Source organism: Danio aesculapii, chromosome 21 (assembly GCF_903798145.1).
Source record: "Danio aesculapii chromosome 21, fDanAes4.1, whole genome shotgun sequence".
NCBI classification, from domain to species: Eukaryota; Metazoa; Chordata; class Actinopteri; order Cypriniformes; family Danionidae; genus Danio; species Danio aesculapii.
This window is the reverse complement of record NC_079455.1, coordinates 41,233,552-41,255,717: the sequence shown is the minus strand read 5'-3', so window position 1 is coordinate 41,255,717 and position 22,166 is coordinate 41,233,552. Positions and strand designations below refer to the sequence as shown.

General features: G+C 39.2%; 1 protein-coding gene across 1 annotated transcript in view; it reads right to left on the bottom strand.

Moving 5' to 3' along the window:
• Positions 1-3,121: 3,121 nt before the first annotated feature.
• The window catches only part of camsap1a (calmodulin regulated spectrin-associated protein 1a), a 54,193-nt gene continuing 35,148 nt past the window's right edge, over positions 3,122-22,166 (bottom strand). The window contains 9 exon segments of the mRNA XM_056446558.1: positions 3,122-4,261; positions 8,117-8,235; positions 8,787-8,902; positions 10,532-10,631; positions 12,497-12,684; positions 13,297-13,433; positions 17,541-19,530; positions 21,090-21,180; positions 21,279-21,370. Coding sequence (XP_056302533.1) covers positions 3,971-4,261; positions 8,117-8,235; positions 8,787-8,902; positions 10,532-10,631; positions 12,497-12,684; positions 13,297-13,433; positions 17,541-19,530; positions 21,090-21,180; positions 21,279-21,370 — 3,124 coding nt within the window. The 3' untranslated portion in view covers positions 3,122-3,970.

The window sequence follows — 22,166 nt, the reverse complement described above, 5'->3', positions numbered from 1 at the left end:
CATTCTTGCATTTTTTATAGTTGAAAACACTGATTTTTTACAGTGTAGTTCTGTGCTAAATCATGGAAACATGCTAAGAAGGTGATAAATCATATTTAACCGGGTGCGGACCAAAAATGCTAGTGTGAAAGCATTCATTCATTCATTCATTCATTTTTTTTCAGCTTAGTCACTTTATTAATCCGGGGTCACCACAGCGGAATGAACTGCCAACTCATCCAGCATTTGTTTTACGCAGCGGGTGCCCTTCCAGCCGCAACCCATCACTGGGAAACACATACACACACACATACACTACGGACAATTTAGCCTACCCAATTCTAGAGTGAAAGCACCCTCAATATAAAGTAGGACCAAAGAAAATAATAAGCCATGTGATAATAACAATAAAAGCAAAACTGTAAATTTGCCCTCACCATAGTCTTTCACTTGTTTCCACTTCGACACTTGTATCCTCTGTAACAGGTTGCGTTCTTTTCACAGTCTTCCCATTTCTTGCTGCAATCACAGCAGAGCAGAGACAACACTTAAATGACAAACAGACATTCACTGCATGTCAAAACGTATGAAATATGCTCTTAATAGTCGACTTTACCTCCAGGAATTGAAAGGAGAATAAAGGAGAGCAGGCAGAGACCAGATCAAATGTTTCCTGCTTAAAAAGGGACAGGTTTTATTCAGACATCAACACACATCAAAAAAATGCTGCATCACTGACTGTAACGTTTACATTCTCAGCGTCACATTTAAACCTGTGTTCAAACTCTCAAAGTCCAGCAAGTGAGCCCAAATTATTGGTAACACTGAAGATTGTATTAGTTAATGCATTTACTAACATGAACAAATTATGAACAACACATTGAATACAGTATTGGTTCATGTTAGTTAATGAAAATACAGCTATTTATTGTTAGTTCATGTAAACTCACTGTGCATTAATTATGTTAACAAAACAAGCATCTTGTTGGATCTTAATAATGCTTGAGTAAATGTTGAACTATGATTTATAACTGTGCTCTACAAGTATTATTCATTATTAGTTCATAGATACACTAACAAACATTAACTAATGAAACCTTATTGTACTGTAAATCAGGCCAAATTATTTATAATGGAGTAACTAAATGTTTGCTCTTAGTATACATGTTAGTAAATGTAGTCTATTTCAAGTCATACACAATTGCTGTCCCTGTACAATACACATCTAATATCTCAAAACGTATTGCTTCTGGTAGCACAGAGAATAGCAAAGTCCACTAAAGGAGGTCGATCCTTCACATATATGGTTCCTAAACTCTGGAATAGGCTTTCTGATAATGTCTGAGGCTCAGTTGAAAACTGCACTTTATTAGGTACACCTGCCCAACTGCTTGTGAAACAAGTTTCTAATCAGCCAATCACACGGCAGCAACTCAATGCATTTAGGTATGTAGACATGGTCAAGACAATCTGCTGCAGTTCACACCGAGCATCAGAATGAGGAAGAAAGGGGATTTATGTGACTTTGAACGTGGCATGGTTGTTGGTGCCAGATGGGCTGGTCTGACTATTTCAGAAACTGCTGATCTACTGGGATTTTCACGCACAACCATCTCTAGGGTTTACAGAAAATGGTCTAAAAAAAGAGAAAATAACCAGTGAGGGGCAGTTCTGTGGGTGCAAATGCCTTGTTAAGTCTGGTTTCTCTCAAGGTTTATTAATTCTTCACTTTTGCCAATTAGTGAAGTTTTTTCCCCCTTCACTGTCGCCTCTAGCTTGCATGGTTTGGTATCTGTAGAGCTGCGCATCGATTGATTTGCTCTTCAGTGTTTGGACTCTGTAGTGATTTTAGAACCACACTGAACTGAGCTAAACTGAACTGAACTTAAAAACTACAAACTGAACTACACTGTTCCTATTTACTATGACCTTTCATGTGGAGCTGCTTTAAAACAATCTACATTGTAAAAGCGCTCAACAAATAAAGGTGAATTGAATTGAATCGATACCAGAGGTCAGAGGAGAATGGTCAGACTGGTTCCAGCTGATAGAAAGGCAACAGTAACTCAAATAACCACTCGTTACAACTGAGGTCTGCAGAAGAGCATCTCTGAACACACAACACATCCAACCTTGAGGCAGATGGGCTACAGCAGCAGAAGACCACACCGGGTGCCACTCCTGTCAGCTAAGAACAGGAAACTGAGGCTACAATTCACACAGGCTCAGGAAAACTGGACAATAGAAGATTGGAGAAACGTTGCCTGGTCTGATGAGTCTCCATTTCTGCTGCAACATTCAGATGGTCGGGTCAAAATTTGGCATCAACAACATAAAAGCATGGGTCCATCCTGCCTTGTATCAACGGTTCAGGCTGCTGGTGGTGGTGTAATGGTGTGGGGTATATTTTCTTTGCACACTTTGGGCCCATTAGTACCAACTGAGCATCGTGTCAACGCCACTGCCTACCTGAGTATTGTTGCTGACCATGTCCATCCCTTTATGACCACAGCGTACCCATCTTCTGATGGCTACTTCCAGCAGGATAACACCATGTCATAAAGCGTGAATCATCTCAGACTGGTTTCTTGAACATGACAATGAGTTCACTGTACTCAAATAGCCTGCACAGTCACCAGAGCTCAATCCAATAGAGCACATTTGGGATGTGGTGGAACGGGAGATTCGCATCATGAGTGTGCAGGCGACAAATCTGCAGCAACTGCGTGATGCTATCATGTCAATATGGAGCAAAATCTCTGAGGAATATTTCCAGTACCTTGTTGAATCTTTGCCATGAAGGATTAAAGCAGTTCTGAAGGCAAAAGGAGGTCCAACCTGAAACTAGTAAGGTGTACCTAATAAAGTAGATTAAAGACCCATCTTTTTAGTAAAGCACACAATGCATCACATAACTGTAGGATCCATGAGTGTGCTCCATGCAGATGAGTGGGCTTGACAAACCACCCGTACACCAGTTACTTTGTTAGTAACACTTCTATGTTTGTTTACGCAGCACCTATTATCATTTATAGCGCTTCATTTTCACAGTGATATTAACATCTCTTGTTTTTTGATTACTACTACTGCTGAAATTACACCACACGCAAGATGTCATGTTGGTTGTATAATTTATTAAATCTCAGTGTCCCTCTTTAAAATAAATATATGGTAAATAATATTAATAAAGAAAAGTTAAAGGAACGTTTTGTACAATCCAAACATATACAACAGAAAGCCCTGCTCACAGGAGACCCTGGAGTGCATACATTCATTACCACACACACACACACACACACGCACATACATACACAATCAGTGGCAATGTGTTTCTAGGACAATCTAGCTCTTTAGTGAAGAGAATTACCAAAGTACATTAATACTGTCAGCAGCCAGCGTGAATACATGTAAGAAAAGACAAAAACGTGAAGAATACATGATAAAACATGAAGAGCTGAAGGTCCACGTCTACAAACACACACTCGCACACACACACAGATCCTCAAATCACCTCATTTTCATTGCATTGCACTGCTAAAGTGAGTGTCCCATATGAACAGCAGCATATGGAGAGGTATGAGAAACGCAAAACTAAATAAATATACGCGTGTATATATAAAAATAACGTACTCACATTCATAATTCAAGTAGTGGAAGTGTTGTCTTTCGCTCGTGTGTAAAATAATACTACTGTAAAACCATAAAAGTGCACATTTCTGCCTAAAATAAATCAATAAAACTGAACACTGAACGATGACATAATCCTAAAACACATTCAGTAACTCTGTCAATCAAACACCAAGCTCCGCCCACTTATTCTTCCTAATGTCACAGCGCGGAGGCCAATAGGAAAGCAGGAATCCAATAGAAGCTTGTGGACCAATAGGATTTTTAGGAGGCCTGCTCATTAGCGAATCAGCAGTTTTGATAGATCGGAATAAAACCCAGCAGCCAATCAGAAAGCGGCGGATTGAGGCAATGGAAAGCTTGGTCATTTTCTCTTGGAGGTGCTGGGTCGTTTGGCCTGCCACAGGTGGCTGTGGATGGTGAGAGCGTCTACACTGACCGACACAGATTTGGCAGGGATGACGGTGAACTGCTTGCGGTCGGAGCTGTATTTGTAGAGTCTGTCGATCATCTTGCGGCTGATGGCGCGTGGCCCGGTGCCTTTGAGTTTGACGATCTCCTCCGTTTCAGGGGAATAAATGTAGAGAGCTCTGAACTGACATCCACCGTCACGGAAAAGGATGATGAGGTGGTTGGACTCGCATCGCTCGATTTCCTGTGGATTCATGGGAATGATTTGTTACATGTGTAGAAAAATGTGGAAAATGTTTAATATGTACCATCAAATTTGATATTTTTAAAGTGTTCATGTTATAGATAAAAAAAAAAACTCTTAATAAATTCCTTGAAATGGAAGACTTTTTAAGACCTATTTAAAGGTGCAGTATGTAAGTCTGACACCCAGTGGTTGAACTAGGTATTGCATTCCTGTTTCAAAGCACATGCAAGTGCAGGTTGCCAGATTGACGACACCAACAGGAGAGAGCCTGGCTATCGAGTCTAAGGGCTGATTTAAGGCTGATTTAAATTGTGTTTAAATCGCACGCACCAGAAGGAATATTCTGGACATTAAAAAGAGTTTTTGTCCTAACCAACACCTGAAATTTATATTTTAGAAAAAGCTTCTATTTCTCACAGGATGAACTATGATCAGGTACTCCTCATGTGCTTTATTCAGTGTTAAATGCTAATAATGTGAGTTTGAATGCTATTTTACATGACATTTATTGCTATACTACTGAAAGCAGCAGCAGATAGTTCACCTCAGATCTGGAAAATAAAATAAACCCAACAACTGAACTTTAAAACTGTGACTCAAAACACTTATCAGTGGTTCGGTGTAAGGATGCTTTTTTTACCATCATGCTGATAACTTTAGTCGCTCGGCAGAACTACAGTTCGAATCGCTGTGGTTAAAACCCATTCTTACATCAGCATCTACGTTTAATAATGTTAAAGAGGTTTAATATGTATTCATTAGATTATAAACCTCACCATTTTGTTGGAGTGCAGTGAGTGCACTATTCTGTGCTTTTGAATGGCTTTATTTGAATATTTCTGTCGTGTTTCGTCTGGTGCAAACAGCCAAATTGCTGATCACTGCAAATCTCGTCATGTAGTATGTAGTTAGGACACGGGGTTACAATGTAACCTGCTCAGAGTCTGCTACTGTCCACCGGTGGTCGCATTTCGGTCTCGGACACATGCCTTGAGAGCATTTCTTTTTTTTTTATAATTATTTTTTTAGGGATTTTTTTAGGGGTTTTCACCTTTATTTTGATAGGACAGTGGAGATTTACAGGAAAGTGTGGGGAACAGAGAGAGGGGAAGGGCCGGCAAAGGACGAGCCTGGAATCGAACTCGGGTCACCGCGAGCACCTCAGTGACATGTGTCGACGCGCTAACCACTAGGCTATTGGCACCGACTCCTTGAGAGCATTTCTGACTGAATGAATGAAATACGTTGTGTTCCACCAAGTCAACCCAGGGTGCTGAAACATAATTGGCTAAACTTGCATTGGGTGGGTTAAAATAACTAAAACAAAGACAGACGTTCTGGCACACAATGCATATTTCCAAAGCAGAATATCTGACTTCAGCGTTGTTGTTTTTTTAGATAAACAAGAATGTTCACTTAGCATGTTTCTTAAATATCTGCAAACATATTGTTGTGTTTTTATGCTTTAGAAGAGTCAAAAACTTGCATACAGCACCTTTAGGACCATTATGAATGGCTTTACAAGGCTTTTTTCTCTAATGGCCCCATTTTCTTTTACTTGCCCCATCAAAACATTCATGTTAGTTATTTCTTAGCCACATATTTTGAATAATCCAATTCTATATATACACATAACTTTTCTTAAAGAAAGAAAATCATATAAACTCTATTCTAAAAAATATATAATAATCTAAATGCAAGTCTGTCCAGGTCAGCATCCTCACCATACTGTATATAGTCCATAAATAAATAAATAAATATTATAATTAGTGTCATAAATAGAGTTTTGCTCAAATATTTTTTGAGACAGAAAATATAGGGCTTAGGAAAATTAAAATGACAGTTTAAAATAATTACAAGCCAATAATTTAGTGAATTAAAGTCATTTTAAGGCCTAAAATGTAGCTTTTAAAATGTAAGAGTTTTTAAGACCCCGCAGACACCCTGTACAATATTAATAATGTTTTTACACTGAACGCTCTAGTGTTAATCTTTCAATCAAAACAAAACAACAACAAAAAGGAGTTTTTTTCTAAAACAAGGAAAATATATAATATTCTTATTTTTAAGTTTACAGTTTGTTTACCCCACTGACAGGTTATTCAGCCTCTTTTGATGTAAAACTCACTTTATTTCGACTTATTATTTCTGAAAATGATTTCTGTGTTTTTTTTACTTGTCTAGAAAATGCTTCTTTATTTAATCATTTTTACAATAATAATTTTTTGCAGTGTTTGTGTTCTGGGGAGTATTTTTGAATTATTTAAATGAACCAATAAATATATTTGCATCCACACTTGCGGACAATACAAATCTGTTTATTTTTACAGGGTTCCTACACCTTTTCAAAAATCTCATTTGAGCACTTTTCAGATGCATTTGTAAACCTTTTCAGCACTTTAAAAGTTTGGCAAATTACATATTCATACACATGCTAGTTATATAGTATAGGATAGTATTCTAAGTCTGCATTGCTGTTATTTAATCTCTTTTATTCAATTTACTATTTTCTTAAATGTATCTTTAATGTATGTTTCATCTCAAATTTATTTTTATTTTATTTTCAAAGGGTGCAGATAAAAAAAGCAGGCAGATCATGCTACAGCACATGTGCAGACTTTTTCATTTTTCATTTTTCAAAAATAAGAATTCAATTGAAATAGTTCATAATTATTACCTATTTAGTACTATTTACCTATTTAAAAAGTAAAAAAGTACATTTTTTTATTATGAAAGCAAAACTATTACATTTACAAGCATTCTTTATCCAAAATCTAAGCACTTTTCATACCTTTATGAAACAGTAGATTCAAACTCAAGCATTTTCAGCACTTGTACAAGCTCTGTTTTTGGTTTGTTTTTCATTCTGCATAACCTTTTTGTAACCAGCAGGTGTCCTCAGTGTGCCACTAGCACATCTGACCAGTAAATATTAAAAATATATTATTTTACATTACAGACTACTTAGGCTGACAAAAAAATGATATGTTGCTATTTGTATATGTCTAGGGGCTATCCTATAAAAACAGTCCCAGAGCTAGGTAACTTATATTGGTTATATTAATGGAAGTTAGCCATTGTACGGCAGCAAATTTGCTTGATTATTATGCCAGAATATAAGTAGTTCCTAGTCAAATCAGCTTAGAAAATAGCAACTTTTCATTTTGTGTCAGTCTTAATACATGATTTAACTACAGAAGAGTCAAACTTTAAATTGGAAAATTATAAACAATACTCTTTGGTCATTTTTGAGTGAGATGCTAATGGTCTAATCCGATTCAATGATCTATGCTAAGCTAAGCTAAGCTAAGCTTAAAGTGCTTCCGCCAGACCCGGAGTCCAGCTGAATGGATTAAAAATGGTATAACTCAACTATTTAACTCCAAAAGAATCATAGCTATACTATGAAAAGAGTCCCAAAGCTGGGTAACTTATATTGGTTACATTAATGGAAGCTAGCATGGTACGGCAGCAAAATAGCTTGATTATTACGCCAGAATGAAAGTTTCAAGCCATATCAGCCTAGAAAATACCAACTTTTCATTTTCCGTCAGAAATGAAAAGTCAGAAGAGTCAAGCTTTAAATAAGAAAATTATAAACAAAACTCTTTGGTCCTTTTTAAGCCAGATGCTAATGGTCTAATCCAATTCAGTGATCTATGCTAAGCTAAGCTAAGCTAAGCTTAAAGTGCTTCTGCCAGACCCAGAGTTCTGCTGAATGGATTCAAAATGGTAAAACTCATATATTTAAATCCAAAAAAAAGAAAAGAAAAGAAATGAGAGTTTATTTAATGGTTAATTTGCATTACAATTGTGAAGACTGTCGGAAAGTGTGATTATGACTGCACTCACGTCCAGAATAGCGTTCTTCTGGGCTTCATTGACTTTTCCAGCCAGACAGCAGTGAGCGATGGCATTCTGGATGATGGGTTTGTTGGACTTTGCACTTGGCTCTTTGAATAATCTGGGCCCTGAGGACAGAAAGGTGGAAACACACACTGAGCTAATGAAATATGGCTGAAATATTGGGTTGTTGTAGGTGAGCGTATAAAATGGTTTACACAAAGTCACAATTATTTACCCTCCAGTGAATTTTAGCAGGTCAAGGAATTTTTCACAGTATTTCCTATAATATTTTTTCTTCTGGAGAAAGTCTTATTTGTTTTATTTTAGCTAGAAAAAAAGCAGTTTTTACTTGTTTTTTAAACCATTTCAAGGTCAATATTAGTAGCCCTCTCAAGCAATATATTTTTTGGTTAGTCTACAGAACAAACTATTAATATACAATGACTTGCCTAAATACCCTAACTTGCCTAATTAAATTAGTTAAGCCTTTAAATGTCGCTTTAAGCTGAACACTAGTGTCTTGAAAAATATCTAGTCAAATATTATTTACTGTCATCATGACAAAGATCAAATAAATCAGTTATTGAAAAAAATCTCTCTATTAAACAGGGGGAAAATATTCTGGAGGGCTAATAATTCTGACTTCAACTGTAGTATTAATGCAGATGTAGTTCACCGTTGTATTCTGCTACAGATGTGATGGATGAGGCTGTGGAGCCGTTATCCCAGTCTCGCTCCATATTTCGGCTTGCATTTCGACTCAATATGGGGAAAGACTCCACCGACTCCCCTCTGCAACACACATACAGCAATTGTGTTATTATTGATACTCTAATCTGATGTGTGAACTGAAATAATTTTACTTTCACCTACACTGGACGACACTGTGATGAGTTTGTAAAATAAATAAGTAAATAAATATACTACATAAATATTATGAGCTACAATACATTAAAATCTATTAAAAAAACATTTTATTAGGAAAATTAACAACAGATCTGAAGTAGTTAGTTAATATCTGTCAATGCAAAGCGCAATGTGATAAAATATAGAAATAAAAATCTGTAAATTAAAAAACATAAATGGATTAAATACATACAAATTAAATACAACTAAAAAATAAATTAAAATAAATTATTTTACAAAACTAATTAAAAATATCTGTTAATTTAAAGTGTGTAAAATGTGATATAATATAAACAAACAAAAATGCACAAGTCAGCATATTAAAACAAATGTCAATGAAAACAAATGAATTAAAAATTAAGTAGCTCTAAAGTAGCTAATTCACACCATCTAGAAGCTTAATGTGGTAAAATATATACAACAAATCATGACAAAATATTTAAATACAAATTAATTTAGAATAAATGAATGAATATATTCAAAAAATCTATTAATTATAAATAAAGTAGCAACATTTTTAGCAAATCAAAAATAAACTAATTAAAAGTTAATATATTTAGAAAACAAATTAAAAATAACTGTCAATGTAAAATGTGATTTAATAAAATATAAACAAACTAAAAAAAAACATATATCACCATATAAAAACAAAAGTATCAATGAAAACACCTGAATTAAAAATGAAGTAACTCTAAAGTATCTAATTCACATCATAGAGAAGTTTGATGTAGTAAAATATACACAACAAATAATTAAAAATTTTTTAAATACAAATAAATTACAAATAAATACATAAAAATATATTAAAAAAACTATGTGAATTAGTACATTTAAACAATTATAACAATAAATCATAACTAAATAATAATAATACAAATAAATCTTTATCTGATCTAATACAGGTTGCCAAGAAATGAAGAAAATTATATATATATATATATATAGTACTGTGCAAAAGTCTTAGGCCCCCAGTTACATTTGTTGTTGTTTTAGTAAAAGGTATAATGACATTATATATTACTTCTCATTCTCTTTATTAAAATACAACCAGAAAATACAGGTTCAAGCTGGATTTTTGGGGTCTAATTGTTTAAGACCTGTAAAAGAAAGAGTTAGAGAAAGATGGAAGGATGAATGAAAAATACTGTTGTTTCCAACTTGGTTTGATCTGCATTTCTGCCAGAGCTGTTGTCAATATTGCCTAAATGGGATTTTGAATGCTGAAAAGTGCAGACAGGTTATAATTCGTCATGTTATTCCTACTAAAAAGCACATCATTAGCAATAATTGTATTTTTTAGCATGATAATGATCTTAAAAACACTGCTAACATGATGAAGTCATATTTGGAGAGAAAAACAGCTGATCATGAAATGGCCTCCACAGAGTCCAGACCTCAATATTATGTACAGTATGTATAGGCAATGAGCTGGTGGTGGGACAGTACTGCATATCAACATTTTTTTTTAAAGCAACTCTTGAGTCTAGAGAAGAGATGAGTCTGTGTTCTACTGACCTGTGTGAACTGGCTCCTCCTGATGCCACACTGTCACCCTCAGTAGCAGCAGAGGCCAATGACAGAGAAGATCCAGACGGGGCTGAACAGAGACTGACCGCTGCAGACACAAACACAAACTTTCAATTAACACATGCACAAATCAATGCTTTATAAATCAGTCAGAAATGCAGACTCATTAATGGGTGTCATGCTTTTTGGGGGGATTTTTTTAATTATGGAACATTTTAAATTTAGGACTATATACAACAAAGCCCAAGAAAACCCACCCAACACAAGTTCAATTATGATAAACACAGAAATAGTGCAATAACACAGCAGGTACAAAATCAGGACTGAAACATGTCTGTATATGATCTCCCTCATACTCGACCAAAATTGTACAGTTTTATTGCTGACGCCATTTATTTTTGGCATATGTTAATATGTACATTAATAATAATGTTGGCTAATGGCTAATGCTACAGTTTCCAAGAAATTGTACAAAGGCCAGTTGTAGAGTTTAAAGTGAAATAGGAAGAAAATCCTTTTTGTAAACCAGCTCTCTTGCTTTGAATGTGTTACCTAGGAGACTTAAAGAAATTCTAGTGAAGAAAAGAATTCTAGAAAAGAAAATACTAGTGGCCTAAGACTTTTGCACAGTACTATACGCTCACTGGCCACTTTATTAGGTACACCTGTCCAGCTGCTCGTTAATGCAAATTTCTAATATGGCTGCCATTCAATGCATTAAGGCATGTTGACATGTTCAAGAGAATCTGCTGCAGTTCAAACCGAGCATCAGAAAGGGGAAGAAAGGGCATTTAAGTGACTTTGAACGTGGTATGATTGATGGTGCCAGACGGGCTGGTCTGAGTATTTCAGAAACTGCTGATCTACTGGGATTTTCACGCACAACCATCTCTAGGGTTTACAGACAATGGTCTGTAACAGAGAAAATATCCAGTGAGCGGCAGTTCTGTGGGAGCAAATGCCTTGTTGATACTAGAGGTCAGAGGAGAATGGCCAGACTGGTTCCAGCTGAAAGAAAGGCAACAGTAACTCAAATAACCACTCGTTACAACTGAGGTCTGCAGAAGAGCATCTCTGAATGCACAACACGTCCAACCTTGAGGCAGATGGGCTACAGCAGCAGAAGACCACACCGGGTGCCACTCCTGTCAGCTAAGAACAGGAAACTGAGGCTACAATTCACACAGGCTCACCAAAACTGGACAATAGAAGATTGGAGAAACGTTGCCTGGTCTGATGAGTCTCCATTTCTGCTGCAACATTCAGATGGTCAGGTCAGAATTTGGCGTCAACAACATGAAAGCATGGATCCATCATGCCTTGTATCAATGGTTCAGGTTGCTGGTGGTGGTGTAATGGTGTGGGGGATATTTTCTTGGCACACTTTGGGCTTATTGTTACTAATTAAGCATCGTGTCAATGCCACAGCCTACCTGAGTATTGTTACTGACCATGTCCATCCCTTTATGACCACAGTGTCTCCATCTTCTGATGGCTACTTCCAGCAGGATAACACCATGTCATAAAGCGTGAATCATCTCAGACTGGTTTCTTTAACAAGACAATGAGTTCACTGTACTCAAATGGCCGCCACACTCACCAGAGCTCAATCCAATAGAGCACCTTTGGGATGTGGTCGAGCAGGAGATTCGCATCATAAATGTGCGGCCAACAAATCTGCAGCAACTGTGTGATGCTATTATGTCAATATGTCCCAAAATCTCTGAGGAATATTTCCAGTACCTTGTTGAATCTATGCCACAAAGGATTAAGGCAGTTCTGAGGGCAAAAGGGGGTCCAACCCACTACTAGTAAGGTGTACCTAATAAAGTGGCCGGTGAGTGTATATTGGTTTTTGAGTGAAAAACAACATTACAAGTGAACTTCAATGAACATTTTAAAATAATTGTAAATAATGACATCATGACCCCTTTAAAAGTTTGCGTTTCTTACGGGCAGAGCAAGACGATTCGGCTCGATGCAGTGATTTGGGGCGTGGCCTGCGGTTTCGTGGGCGGGGTTTGGCAGCACCCTGTTCCTCCAGGAGCTCTTGTTGCTTCCTGCGCAGGTACTCCTGTTTGATCAGCTCCCGGCGGGCCTTTTCTTCCTCTTTACGTACACGATCCTCTTCTGCTTTTCGTCTGACATGAGCACACACACACAAATGACATTTAGTTGAAGTCAAAGTGATTAGCTGTGAATCTTTTCAAATATTTCACAAATGATGTTTAACAGAGCAAGGAATTTTTCCACAGTATTTTCTACAGTATAATGTTTTTTCTTCTGGAGAAAGGCTTATTTGTTTTATTTCGGTTAGAATAAAAGCAGGTTTTAATTGCTTTGAAAGCATTTTAAGGTCAATATTATTAGCCCCCTTAAGCTATTATTTTTTTCGCTAGTCTACAGAACAAACCATCGTTATACAATAACTTGCCTAATTAACCTAGTTAAGCCTTTAAATATCACTTTAAGCTGAATACTAGTGTCTTTAAATAATATTGGACTAGATATTTTCCTGTCATCATGGCAAAAATAAAACAAATCAGTTATTAGAAATGAGTTATTAAAACTGTTATTTTTAGAAATGTGTTGAAAAAATCTCTCCATTTAACAGAAATTGATGAATAAAATACACAGGGGGTCTAACAATTTAGGAGGGCTAATAATTGTGACTTCAACTTTACAATGAATCTGCTATAAAGAAGGAAAACATCAGCATTTACACTCAGGCTGAGTTGTGCTGTGACTGTTACCTGGCTTCATCTCGTTTGAGCTCAGATTCGGCCTCCAGCTGCTGCTTTCTTATCCGCGCTTCTTCAGCTTTACGCTGCTGTTTGAGGAGAAATGCTGCTCGCTTTTTAGCCAGCTCGTCCTCGGCTTTCTGATCGTCCTAAATACAAAAAACAGAGTAAATGGATTTCATTTCATATACATACATACATACTGCACATTCATTCATTATCCTTCGACTTAGTCCCTTATATTTATCAGGGGTCGCCACAGCGGAATGAACCGACAACTATTTCAACTGTTTAATGCAGTGGATGCCCTTCCGACCGCAACCCAGTACATAAATATACTGTATATATTTATTATGCATATTAAAATACAGACATCCATTCATATATTTGAGAAAAGAACCAAAACGATGAGAAAGGAGCAAGAACGATTCATTTTATAATCTGATAATAGCAGAACATATTAATAATCAATAAATTAAACTATAAAATTATATATAAACCATAGTTCTAGCTTATGCAAGCTCATTTAGCTCAAGACTAATTCAGCCTCGGTGTTATAGGGAATGATACAGGAAGTCATTTTAACAACAGTAATCAGATTGCATAATCAATGTCATATTAGATTAATTATGTGGAATTGTAATTGCACTGATACTGTAGATTTGGACTAGTGTCTACTCATTGCTTGAAACTAAGGTGTGCAGTATGGATGTATTTTATTGTTATTGTTGCCTTTTCGTTCATTCATTTATTTTCCTTCGGCTTAGTTTCTTTATTCATCAGGGGTTGCCACAGCAGAATGAACCGCCAACTTATCCAGCATGTTTTACACAGTGGATGCCCTTCCAGCTGCAACCCAGTACTGGGAAACACCCATACACTCTTACATTCAGACACATACTCGCAGAGCACGGGAGGTACGCTGCAGGCGCAACCCTCACAACCTTCGATCAATTCATGTATCCTCTATTTCACAACTCTCTCTCTCTGTGGGCCTCTGGAATTGTCAATCTGCTGTTAACAAAGCAGATTTTATTACCTCCATAGCCACTCATTATGACTTTAGTCTCATGGCTCTAACTGAAACCTGGCTGAGACCGGAGGACACTGCTACACATGCAGCTCTTTCTACTAATTTCTCTCTTTCCCACACCCCTCGTCAGACAGGGAGAGGGGGTGGGACTGGACTACTGATTTCCAAAGAATGGAAATTCACTCAGAGACCGTCCCTGCCAAAAATCAGCTCTTTTGAATTCCATGCAGTCACCTTTATCCACCCCTTTCGCATAAATGTGGTTGTCATCTACCGCCCACCGGGTACATTAGGTCACTTCTTGGATGAACTGGATGTTCTTCTCTCATCTTTTTCTGATTATGACACTCCCTTGTTGGTGCTAGGTGACTTCAACATCCACATAGAAAGACCTCAAGCTGCTGACTTCCAGACTCTGCTTGCATCTTTCGACCTCAAAAGAGCACCTACCTCTGCTACTCACAAATCAGGTAATCAACTAGACCTTATTTACACTCGACATTGCCTCGCTGACCAAACACTAGTAACTCCACTACAAACATCGGATCATTTCCTTCTCTCTCTCAACATCCACATTACTCCTGAGCCGCCACACACTCCTACTCTAGTTGCCTTTCGCAGAAACCTACGCTCTCTCTCACCCAACAGACTATCCACCATTGTTTCTAACTCTCTTCCTCCATCTTCCAAACTCTCTGCACTTGATACGAACAGTGCAACTGATACACTCTGCTCCACGCTAACATCATGTCTAGACAGACTATGCCCTCTGACATCCAGACCAACCCGAGCCAGTCCTCCTGCACCCTGGCTCTCTGATGTTCTCTGTGAGCATCGCTCAAAACTTCGGGCTGCTGAGAGAAGCTGGCGAAAAACAAAAAATCCTGAACAGCTCATAACATACCAAACTCTTCTGTCTTCTTTCTCGACTGAGGTTACTTCTGCAAAGCAGACATACTTCCGTCAGAAAGTCAACAGTGCCACCAATCCTCACTTGCTTTTTAAAACATTTTCCTCCCTCCTTCACCCTCCTCCTCCACCCGCATCCTCCACACTCACTACTGATGACTTTGCTTCATTCTTTTGCACCAAAACTGCAAAAATCAGTGCTCAATTTGCTGCACCTACAACAAACACGCAAGATACACCACCAACACCACACACACTCACCTCTTTCTCCCAGCTCTCTGAGTCTGAGGTGTCCAATCTCGTGCTATCAAGCCATGCAACCACCTGTCCGCTAGATCCCATTCCCTCTCATCTCCTGCAAGCCATTTCTCCTGCAGTCATACCAACACTGACTCACATAATTAACACATCTCTTGACTCTGGTCTATTCCCTACTTCATTTAAGCAGGCTAGGGTAACCCCTCTGCTAAAGAAACCCAACCTGGATCAAACGCTACTTGAAAACTACCGACCGGTATCCCTGCTTCCATTCATGGCCAAGATTTTGGAGAAAGTAGTGTTCAATCAAGTCCTAGACTTTCTTACTCAAAACAACCTCATGGACAACAAGCAATCTGGCTTTAAGAAAGGCCACTCAACTGAGACTGCCCTGCTCTCGGTCGTGGAGGACCTCAGACTGGCTAAAGCAGACTCTAAATCATCTGTCCTCATCTTGCTGGATTTATCAGCTGCTTTTGACACTGTAAACCACCAGATCCTGCTATCTACGCTTGAGTCACTGGGCGTCACAGGCACTGTTATTCAATGGTTCAGTTCCTACCTCTCGGACAGGTCATTCAGGGTGTCGTGGAGGGGAGAGGTGTCCAACCTACAGCATCTATACACTGGGGTACCTCAGGGCTCTGTGCTTGGACCACTTCTCTTCTCTATCTACACGGCATCTTTAGGAACAGTCATCCAGAAACATGGTTTTTCCTACCACTGCTATGCTGATGACACCCAGCTATACCTCTCTATCCACCCTGATGATCCCTCGGTTCCAGCTCGCATTTCAGCCTGCCTGTCAGACATTTCACTCTGGATGAAAGATCATCATCTCCAGCTTAACCTCATGAAAACGGAAATGCTTGAAGTTTCTGCCAACCCGACTCTTCACCATAACTTTTCAATCCAGATGGATGGAGCAACCATCACTGCATCCAAAATGGTAAAAAGCCTTGGAGTTACGATTGATGACCAACTGAACTTCTCTGACCACATTTCTAGAACTGCCCGATCTTGCAAATTCGCACTCTACAACATCAGAAAGGTCCGACCCTTCCTATCTGAACATACAGCTCAACTCATTGTTCAAGCTCTTGTCCTCTCCAAACTGGACTATTGCAACTCTCTGCTAGCCGGGCTACCAGCTAGTTCTATCAAACCTCTTCAGCTGCTTCAGAACGCAGCAGCACGAGTGGTCTTTGATGAACCCAAAAGAGCACATGTCACTCCGCTACTCACCCGTTTGCACTGGCTTCCAGTTGCTGCCCGCATCAAATTCAAAGCTCTGATGTTTGCTTAGAAAGTGACCTCTGGCTTTGCTCCTTCTTATCTGCTCTCACTTCTGCAGATATATGTGCCCTCCAGAAACTTGCGTTCTGTGAATGAACGTCGCCTCGTTGTTCCATCCCAAAGAGGGAAGAAATCACTTTCCCGAACTCTCACATTCAATCTGCCCAGTTGGTGGAATGAACTCCCTAATTACATCAGAACAGCCGAGTCACTTGCTGTCTTCAAGAAACGACTAAAAACGCAACTGTTTAGTCTCCACTTTTCCTCCTAATCTGCAATTGCCTCTCTGGCTATACCACTAACTGTGCCCTCTTTCTCTCTCTCTCTCTCTCTCTCTCTCTCTCTAAAAAAAAAAAAAAAAAAAAAAAAAAATTTCTACTAATGTTTTGCTTCTTAGACTTTTACACGCCTGAAACTTGTCTATAGCGCTTGTTCACTGCTACTCTTATAGTTGTGTAAATTGCTTCCTTGTCCTCATTTGTAAGTCGCTTTGGATAAAAGCGTCTGCTAAATGACTAAATGTAAATGTAATGTAATGTAAAACATACACTACGGCCAATTTAGTTTCTTCAATTCCCCTATAGCGCATGTGTTTGGACTCTGCGGGAACCCGGAGCCCCCAGAGGAAACCCACGCCAACATGGGGAGAACATGCAAACTCCACACAGAAATGCCAACTGACCCAGCCAGGACATGAGCCAGTAGCCGAATTTCCATTTGGGATTAATAAAGTCTAAACAATAAACAAATACTCTGTTACCTTAAAGAAAAAGCCCAGTCCAGACTTCTGTTCTCCATCAGGTTCTGTGCCAGTTTCAGATGGGTCAGCCAGATCAGACATGTCCACCTCAATCAGCTGCGCTTTCGTTTTGTTCTCGTCTGATGAAACCGGCACGTTTTCCTTTCCAGAGCCTCCAGACTCGCTGCGCTCCCGTGTGGCATCCACAAGCGCTGCTTCCACCGGCGGAAGCTCAGTCTGAGGCGACTCCAGGCTGTCGGCACGGCGGTTTGCAGAGTCCTGCAGTCTGAATGTAGAATTGCGAATAATTCCTTTCAAGCCCCGCCCACCTTCTTTAGCCCCACACTCTTCTTCAGTCTCTGCCCGGGGGGTCCTGCCACCCGGCGTGCATGCTTTCGCTGCAGGACGAGGGTTTGCTTCTTTACTCAGTTTGAGGTCAGTGGGTTTAGTTCGAGGCGTACGACTTGAGCTGAGCCTCGGAGGACGTTTCGTCGCAGTCGAAAGCGTTTCTGTGAATTGCACAGAAAGTCGAGATTTAGTCTCCGGCTGCTGTTCGTTTAAAGGCGTCACAGTGTTTGGTTTGGTTTGCGAGGGTTCTTGCGGCGACTGGATGGTTTGTTTCATAAGCAAGTCCTGCTGGAAGGACAGCTGCATCATTTGCTGCTGAATTGCTCCGATCGCTTCATTTAATAGTTCAATAGAGCGGCTACATTCGCTGAGATCTGGCTCTCCACCCACTTCATCTAAAGCTCCGCCCCCTGCTGCAACACGATTGTCTTTATCCTCCTCTGATGGTGTCTCTTTATGCTCAGAGTCCTTTCTTCGCGGTTTCAGAATCTCAACGCAAGCGTCGTCTTTCGCAATTGGCTTCTCTTTAAACGTAATCTCTGTTTTGAGTGGGTGTGGCAGTGTGTCACTCCTCCCCTTTTTAACCACATGCAAGAATGCTGCTTTTCCCAGCTGCAACCGTTGGCGTGCTGACAGGTTCTCCATCCTTTTTTTCTGCAACTCAATAGCACGGCGTTTCTCTTCCAACTGCATTCGTAGGTGAACAAGTTCGGAAGCAACCGCAGGTCGGCCGCTTGGAGTACCCGGACTTGCCTCTGCAGGGAAATGCAAGCTTTCGGATCCATCAGGCGTTGTCGTCTGTGAGCTTCCGGTGCTGTAACAACCATCGGGAAACCCAACTCGATGCCTGCGGCGTTCTGCAAAACTCGTCATGCGGCCAGTTCCAGTTGAGGTACTACTAGCTTGTGACATCACACTGGGACAAGGACTTGCACGGCCGCTCGCACCTTCCTTATCATCTCGTTCGCGTATACAAACATCCTCGCAGAGTTTCACAGATTCCTCTTCCTCTCCAAAACCCATGCATTTCTTCCCAGCATGCATCACCAGAAGCGCTTTAGAAAGTTCTTGCTCTGGAACGTCTTGAATATCATCATCCTCCTCAAACTCTGAATCCGAGATCACATCCTCCCAGCCTCCGAGTGGACTGTCCCGCGCATATTCTGCATCACTATGCAGGAAGAAACTTCCGGGCGACTGTTCCCGAGAGCTTTCTTGATCAGTGCTACTGATTGGAGTAAACGTTCGGTTGAAGGTGCATTCTGTGGGTGTATACGCCCCCTTGCGTCCCTGACTCCGTCCATCACTACTGTGACTCCGCCCTTCGTGTACCTGACCCCGCCCCTCTCCACTCTCCTCACGTTTACTAATCCCGGTTTTCTCCTTATTTGGTCGCAGGACTGCAGGTTGTAAAGGCTCCAGGAAGAAACTGTCTTTGGATGCAGCGGCGCCTTCAGGATTAATGACAGCCAGCAGCTCTTCTTCTTCATCTTCCTCCTGGTTGTCATATTGACGTGTTTGGGGGAGGGGCTGGCCATTGATGCGGTGTCGTGGAGTAATGGAAATGACGTTGGAGGCTAAACTGTCCTTGCTAATGGAACGAGCCAAGCTGATATTATCGCCACATACACGTTCCCAATCCATCTCCATTTGAGAGATAGGCCTGAGAAAACAAGACATGCAGACATGTTTGTTTTAGAAGGGAAGTTAAAAATATCGTTTTAATAGTTGTTGCTCGTCCATTTTTCTTTAAATATTGATCGAGGACCACAATAATAAAAAAATTACAAACAACTTGAAAAAATATATATAAATAAATACACAACATAGAATTTCAAGCAAAAATGTAGAAATATTACGCAAAACATAAAAATCCCAGTTTATTAATATTATTTATCAAAACCATGCCTAATTAATTATTTAAATGAAAATACTGAAAGACTGTGTAGGACAGGCCAACAAAGCCTTTATTGTCTGCAAAAATTGGTGAAGTTTAATATTGATAGGACTCTGATGGTGGCTTTTTATAAGGCCGGGGTGTCCAAACTCGGTCCCGGAGGGCTGGTGTCCTGGAGAGTTTAGCTCCAACCCTAATTAAACACACCTGAACCAGGTAATCAAGCTCTTAAGCTGCGGTCACACTGGGCTTTTCCTCCCATAGACTTCCATTCATACGCACGCGAATGCGTCAGACCGGAAACGCAGGGTCATGCGTTAAGTTTCGCAGTTCGCTGTGGTGCAAAGTTCAAGCTTGGTGAACTCCGCCATGCGAAATCGCATCACTTGACTGTGTGAGACCAATCGACGATCAAAACATGACCTCTCTGGACAGTAATTTAAAACATGGAGCAATCGCTAGCTATTTTAATGTCTAATCATCTTGTTTAATCCCACCCCTTTTTGCAGCGCCATACGATAGATTTTCGCACACACAAAGCCTAGTGTGACCGTAGCTTTACTTGATAATTTGCTGGTAGGTGTGTGGAAGCAAGTTGGAGCTAAACTCAGCAGGACGCCAGCCCTCCAGGACCGAGTTCGGACACCCCTAAGGGAGTTTAAGGTTTTAAATACCTGCAGCGAAGTGTTGGGGGTAAAAGTGACAGGGTTACCTAATTTGTATGAAATTCAAGCTCAGCAGACTACATCTGATATATCCAATGCTCTTTTTGATTAATTTAATATCCTTCCCTTGGGATCTTGGTTTAGGGTCCCTTTGGCAAGCACCAACAGATTTATATTTTCATTTGTTCCTTGTGCGATTGACTTGCTAATTTTAATGGTAAGTAGGCGCCACTGTTTTTAGTACTATTAATGTTGTTTAATGTTTGTCTTAGGTGTGTGGTATGATATGTATGTTGTAAATCTGTTACACTGCAGAACAAATTGCCTCAAAAGAGGACAATGCAGTTTACAGTAACAGTAAATTATAGTATTAATATTTTAAGTAAAGAATTAACTTAATTTGTGACTCCATTTTTGTTTTATTAAGTTTTATATGTCAGCGATGTGCTGTTGTGCTCACTTGTTTTGTTTATTTTATCAGTTTGTTTTAGTATTGCGATTTAGCTTTCAAATAATTTAGTTTAGGTTTTAGCACTTTCACTTATTTTCAGTCAGATTTTCTACATGAATTTTTAAGTGTTTATACTTTATCACATATACTTATACTATCATTTAATAGCTATAATTATTAACACCAACTAAATGTGACCTAACCCTAACCTTTGTTTCCGATCTGTCCAGGAAAGTTGTGATGCAAGCCCAAGTCCGAGTCCATCCATACGGGATAAAGAGTTTGACCTGTTCCTCAGCTCTACTCACAGAATAACAGACACATTAGAGAGGAAACTAATTAATATAATCAATCTCATCAACTTGAACTCAATATTTAGCTATAATTTTGATTGTTACCTGAAATCTCGTCCCCTTGAGTGGGCTTCTGCTGTCTCTGCCGCAGTGGGAGAAGCGGGTGGGAGGGGCTGTGGGAGGGGCTTCTGTTTGTCCTGAAAAAGGACAATATAATAGCTTTATAAATGATATTATTATATACAGTACTGAGCAAAAGTTTTAAGTCAACATTAAATCTGATGCTTTACTGATGGTATAATGGATATATGTGACCCTTTACCACAAAAACCAGCCGTAAGTGTAGATTTTTATTGCGATTTATACAAGGTAAATAAACAATCTTTCAGTTTATGTATGGTTTGTTAGGATAGAAGTAAGGCTATGTTAGGTTAGAGTTTGAATTATTTTGGTTCAATTGTTTAAGACATGTACAAGACAATGTTGGTGAGAGGCTGTTTGTCCTGGTTTGAGCTGCATTTCTACCAGTGTTATAGCAGCATTATTGTCTGAATTGATGGAATTGTGAATGTTGAAAAGTACAGACAGGTTTTAATCAATTATGCCATTCCTTCTGGAAAGGACTTGTGGTAATATTTTTAATTTCCAGCATGATACTGATCCGCTAATTGCAGTGAAATCTTATTTGGACAACAAAAAAAAAAACAGCTGATGAACCACAGGCAGTCATGAAATGGCCTCCACAGTGTCCAGAACTGAATATTATAGAGGCTTATGAGATCATCTTAACAGAAAAAGAAAGATATGACACTCTAAACCTAAAGAAGAACTCTGGAAAGAGCTAAAGAGACGCCTGATATCACACAGCATATTATTTCAGAAAATGATCTTTCAGTTGATGTATGGTTCATTAAGATTGGAGTAAGGTTAAGTTTGAATCATTTGGGTTTAATTGTTTAAGACATGTACAAGATAATATTGGACAGAGGCTGT